Source organism: Amblyomma americanum, chromosome 9 (assembly GCF_052857255.1).
Source record: "Amblyomma americanum isolate KBUSLIRL-KWMA chromosome 9, ASM5285725v1, whole genome shotgun sequence".
Lineage (NCBI taxonomy): Eukaryota > Metazoa > Arthropoda > Arachnida > Ixodida > Ixodidae > Amblyomma > Amblyomma americanum.
The window spans coordinates 112,365,507-112,371,506 of NC_135505.1; the positions used below are offsets into that span (position 1 = coordinate 112,365,507).

Genomic DNA, 6,000 nt, shown 5'->3' on the forward strand with positions numbered 1-6,000 from the left:
TCGCTATGCACTGAGGTAGAAAAAGTTTAGAGCGACTTGCATATACAAAATAAACCGATCTTTTGAAGTGAAAGCTTTACTACCCCTGGTTTTCAATAGGGTACCGTCAGTGCATCCTTGAACAACTTGGATCGCACAATCCCTACGGGTGTCTGTGATAGGAGCAGCCACCTGCCTGTGCAGAGGCGCATCACTCAACCGCGGCCCCACTGCGCTGGTTGTGGTATGAGGACATGCCGCCATTTATGAATGTTGAGTAGAGAATGAGCAATTCTGCATATACGGACGTTAAACCACAAAATACATCGCGTCATGCCCTTGAGGCGGAGCTCGGGTGCCTCACGCAAGTGAAAAATAACCACCTGCTTTCGCGCGTCTGCTCGGTTTAACTAAGTTAAACCTCTACCAATTTTTTACTTTTCCACCGATACTCGTTCTTTGACTAGCGGTTGTCTCTAGTCCGCCGCTCCAGGCGCGCGATGGCTCCGCCACTGAGCTCCTCCTTCGGATGGTAATTTTTCTGCTCTCGCATACTTTCTCTATCTCTGCCATAGTACCCCCCCCCCCCCCCCCCCGAAGTTACGCATCCCTATTCTCTCGCCATACCATCCACATTGCATGGAAAAACGCCGCTTTCTCCCTCTTTTCATGGTTACCTCTCGAGGGGTGGTTCCCGTGGCAGGCACCGTGTGGTTGCGCATTCTTGGTGCTCGCTACGACGTCGCCTCTCCACTGTTACGACCCGTCAAGTGGTTCTCGTGGTAACCACTCCCTAGTTCTGCGTTTCTCCGCTCTCGTCATATACTCCTCCTTCAATGTTAACTAACCTCCGAGTGATTACCGAGGCAATAACCCTCCAGTTACGCATTACTACTACTACTACTATTACTACTACTATTACTGCCACCACCACCACTACTACTACTACTACTATTACTATTAATACTGGTTTACGGTTTACAGGGATTTAACGTCCGAAAGCGGCTCAGGCTATGAGGGAATCCGTAGTGGAGGGCTCCGGAAATTTGGAGCACCTGGGGTTCTTTAACGTGCACTGACATCGCACGGTACACGAGCCTCAACATTTCGCCTCCATCGAAATTAGACCGCCACGGCCGGGATCTAACGCGCGTCTACTATTTGAACCTGCGAACTATTAATATTACTACTCCTCCTGCTGCTGCTACTACTACTACTGCTACTACTGTTACTACTACTACTACTACTACTATATTACTACACCTACTACTATTACTCCTACTACTACTGCTGCTGCTACTACTACTACAACTACTGCTATCACTACTACTGATACTACTAGTACTTTATTACTACTACTGCTGCTACTACTACTACTCCTAGTACTACAACTACTACCACCATTACTACTACTATTACTGCTATTACTACTACTACAATATTACTACAACTACTACTACTACTACAACGACACCACACCCAGGGCACTGGCCTTTAACAGCGGTCTGCGTAAAGCCAATTATACATATCTTTGTGGCTATGAATATGTATCTTTATTGTACAAGTAAGTCCTACAACAAAAGAAGTATTTAGTGCTGAGTAAGTCTGACTGAAAATTAAAAATGGTGTTCCGCCACTCCGTCAAATTCGTGACGTCAATTTCGATAAGAATTTGTTGTTCGGGGCTTCAAAGTGAACTACCGTGAAGCGTAGGCTTGGCGTGCGAATAGGTGTTTCTCCACATCATTGTTTGCTTGCATAGACGGCCTATGGTCTCGACAATTATACGTTACTTTTTACCTCTACAGCGAATAAAAGCTCTGTTGTCAATGAAAGTAGCACCTTTGGCATTGGAACGCGGCTGTCTATTATTACAGACCAACTGCAATGGCTCGTGGGTGTCCCCCAAGGCTGGATCTCCCGCCACCGTTGCGTACAGTCGATAAGAAAAGTCTTTGGATCACGCATACCTCAAATGAAGCCGTCAGCTTCATTAATAGCTGGCGGCTAGAGATCATACTTGTGGAGATAAAAAAACAACATTTGACAGATCGGCTTACCGGCGAAATTATCCGGGGTGGGCGACGTAGTAACATCAGCGCGGGTTTTCTTGCGGGTGAAAGGTGTCGCCTTAGGTGTGGGCTTGGTAGCCTTGATGATTAAGCCACCGCCACCGCCCCCACCACCCCCGCTGCCGTCTTCGTCCGCGTTCTCGTTGACCGTGTCGTGTTCGCTCGCTATAAAAACGGCAACAGAGGGCGCCACCGCGACTGTCAGGCAGCATCATCATCGAATGACCAGTAAAATACACTGTAGAAGCAGGAGTGAAAATTACAGGGCTAATGTTCAATTAGTAAAGGCTTACCGTATCGAGACATGATCGTTTGCATGAAATGACACCATTACGTGACCGACATCAGTGCATTGACCATTCGAATTACCATCAGTGAATTAACAATGTTCTACTATTGATGCGGTGTGCGCAGGGGGCTATTATTAACGCGATAGCGCTATGACTCCCATTCGGTAGAAAATACGGCTTCGTCGTACCCAAGCAGCACAGGTAATTCGCCCAATATTGGAAAAGGAAGGTTTCACATTGGCCCTTTGTGGGGCCAACTTTTGCCAATGCATTTTCAATATTGGGCTGATTACCTGTGCTGCTTGGGTGGTCGTCGTGGGCGTTGTGAGGGACAAATCTTGGTTAAGGAATCTAGGTGGGCCACCTTGATCACGTGACCTTGTGGCGTCATCACGACCTGTCCACCGAATAGTGGGCAAACTGACCACCGTAGCGGCGGGAGTTTAACTGATGAATTGTCGCGAGAGGTTGTTCGGTAACAGTAACGAGCGTCGCACAGAACCCAACGGTGGCAGCAGCTGCCACCGCAGGGGCAGTGGCGCATCGCTTAACCGCTGCAGCCTGTACCAGGAGAGGTACGCGCATTCCCATAGAACTATGAATGTGAAGTCGACAATGACAAATTTCGGATATATGGGCATTAACCCTTCAACTCTATCACCTCATGCGATTAAGGCAGAGCTATTTCTTTTTTGGCCTCAATGTAACGCATGCCATGAGACGTGTGAGTCACACTCACGTGCAGATGACGCCGTGTAACATGAATCACGAGTCGTGAACAAATTGCCAAGTGATTAATAACTGGCAACGAGCCACGCAAGGAATTACAACACTTAGGCATGAACATGGCCCCGTTACACATGACAGTCATGGCTCAGTCACATACCTGACTCGTACACCTGGCCCTGAAAGTTCATTCCAAAGTAGAACCCTTCAAAGTTTTTTGGCTTTCAAGCATTCTCTCTCGAAAACTCTGTCAATGCGCAGTATTTCTGAAGGTAATTGAGAAAAACTGCAACTTGTTTTGGGCTCAGTGAAAGCAGATTGTTTTGCTCCTTGCTATGTTCTATGTGCACGCGTGTCTATGTTCTATAGATGTTCTATAGATACATCAGCATGAAATTACGGCAAATTGTGCGTTTTTAACGCGACTGTGCCAGAGCGGACGTTCCGCCATGAAGCAGTGAGCGTCATCACACTAATTCAGGATTGAACGAGAGGGTTGCCACTTCTAACGTTCAGCTGTAGTAAGGAAATGATAAAACAGAACTCAAATTTTGACTCTAAGGTCGTACCATCACCCCAGGATTTTGACATTTAAGGATTTAAAGTATATTAATTATCCTGAAAAAAAAATTTTGGATAATACTCGGGAATCGAACCCAAGAACCTCAGATTTCGAGTCGGCTACACTAACCCTGGGCTACACTAACCCGCACGTTCGCTCGACTTAACGGGAGACCTTGTGTGTCTTGTCTGTCACGTGGTCTAGTACGCCTGCTGATGTATGCTAATGAGTGTGTGTGATTAGAAATAGGTACTAGTTAATAAAGTAGCAGCTAGCCGTTAACCCTGTCGCGTTAACGTTACCTTAAGCATGACCTGTAGTGTACCGCTAATTTTGATTTTACCAGTCCCTTCTTTGCCTTAGCCCAATGCCCTAGTCAGCTTCAAGTTCTATGCGCTAGTGAAAGAACTTTGCAAAGAGGACAGAATACGACGTGGTTATCTTGACGTTCCCTCAACCTCCAGTGACACGAAAAGCTTCTGCTGCAAAAAAAATATGATGCGAGTATTGCGTACTGCAATTGGCTAGATGCGGTTGCAGGGACCCCATCTCCAATGGACGTGGGTACGGGCTTAACAGGGCAGCTGTTGTAATGTAGCCGTGAATCCATGAAGGGGACTTGTCGGAGTTCGAAGTATAGTTCTAGTCGTTGTCGAAGCATGGACGTCAAAACTACGGGCACGTGAGTTTTACTCTCGAAACTGAATCGAATACATATAGTGTTTCTAAAAACAGTATCGAATACGAATCGAATACTTTTAGGAATATTCGCACAAGACGAATATTCGCACGAAATAGTGAGGCACATCATCAGCCTGACTGCGCCCACTGCAGGGTAAAGGCCTCTCCCATGTCTCTGCACTTAACCCTACCATTTGGCCGCTGCGGCCACCGTATTTCCGCAAACTTCTCAACCTCATACCCCCCCCCCCCCCCGGCCCCGGCGTAAATTGATAACCGAATTATAGCTATAGCTGTCAAAATATGAAGCACTCATCTGCAGTAGAGGATAACGAAAAGGGCCTGTTAATGACGTAATGACAGTCAAGTTAAACGCAAAGGGAAATTGCCTTGCCACTGATTACTGCAGTGAAGAATCTAGTGCCACATCTCAGGATATGAGCGAATCATGCCCTCCGATATTGGGCCTCAACGCAGGGTTTGCGGAAATCTGCCTGCAGAAATCGCGTTGTGCAAACGTGGCGACCATGTGTGACCATCGTGAAGTCCACGCAACCTGCTGGTCGCGTGCTACTCTCCTTCGGAGAAGCGGACTCCTTTTTTATATAAATACTCGTCCAAGAAAGATACAGCGCGCCTTATTCAATGTTTGTTCCTATTACTCCAAAAGTATATCAGAACTTGACATTATGTTCCATTCGTTTCAAATAAATTTCTGCACGCACTATTTCATTCGTTCCACGAATGATATAGGAGGGTGTTCGTTTCACTATTTGGCAATTCCCAGTATTCGCAAAAGGCAAGTAAAAACAGATGCGCACTGATATTTACTGGGTTGTCTTAACCCTGATCGATTAATGCGATGCAAGTGTGCGGTCTCCCTGATTACAATGCAAACCTGCGTCTGTACTTTGCAAGCGTTCCTTTACATATCTATTCATTTGAACCTTTGCTTGAGATCCCCAATGTTCCACTACACATCTGGCACCTACAAGAGATCGTACTGAACAATTATGGACAAAAGCATTTTTTAGCAGGAGGTTACCAACGCAGTTTTTTTCATATATGTAAGATTTCACTATAACAATCAATATACCCGCATATCTCCGGTCGGCAGGCTTGCGTATTTTTTTTTTTTTTGCTGTTAACAATTTTGCTATCGTCAAAAGCGTCTCCCTTTGGTTTCTTATGACAGTCCTAACTGCTCGATGCGAGCGATGAAAACACTATCAAAAAAAGATTTTGCTACATGTCTGAAGAATGGGCCATTATCTTCAATATTTCTATATTATAGTACATTAAGTTTTTCTAATACTCAGTTTTTATCCCAGAATGTTGGACTTGATAGACGCAATGAATAAATGGGAAATTCAATCTTTGGAATACACCGCACCTGTTAGATTACACCCTCGGCCACTAAGTCATTTAGGTAGGCTTTCGCCAAGGGCCTCAGACAGGACGCGATGGATGGTTAAGCTCTAGTTGGCATCACTGTTTCACGTTTCTCTTTAGAACAAAAGCCGAATAGACAGTCATCTGCAATTTGCTATAGAAGTTCCTATGCAGTAGAGAAAAAAAGAAGCAACTCACATCGTCCGATATAAACGACGCCGATGAGTAGGAGCAAAATCAGGATAACGAGGATTCCGATCTTTGTGAATATGCTGGCGAGAAAGGAAAAGAACAGCAT

General features: G+C 45.7%; 1 protein-coding gene across 1 annotated transcript in view; it reads right to left on the minus strand.

The window, feature by feature from the left end:
- LOC144103596 (uncharacterized) overlaps positions 1 to 6,000 on the minus strand; it is a 32,769-nt gene extending 26,769 nt beyond the window's left edge. The window contains exons 1-2 of the mRNA XM_077636270.1: positions 5,901 to 6,000; positions 2,040 to 2,216 (exon numbers count right to left, since the gene is read on the minus strand). Coding sequence (XP_077492396.1) covers positions 2,040 to 2,216; positions 5,901 to 6,000 — 277 coding nt within the window. The remainder of the gene's footprint in view (positions 1 to 2,039; positions 2,217 to 5,900) is intronic.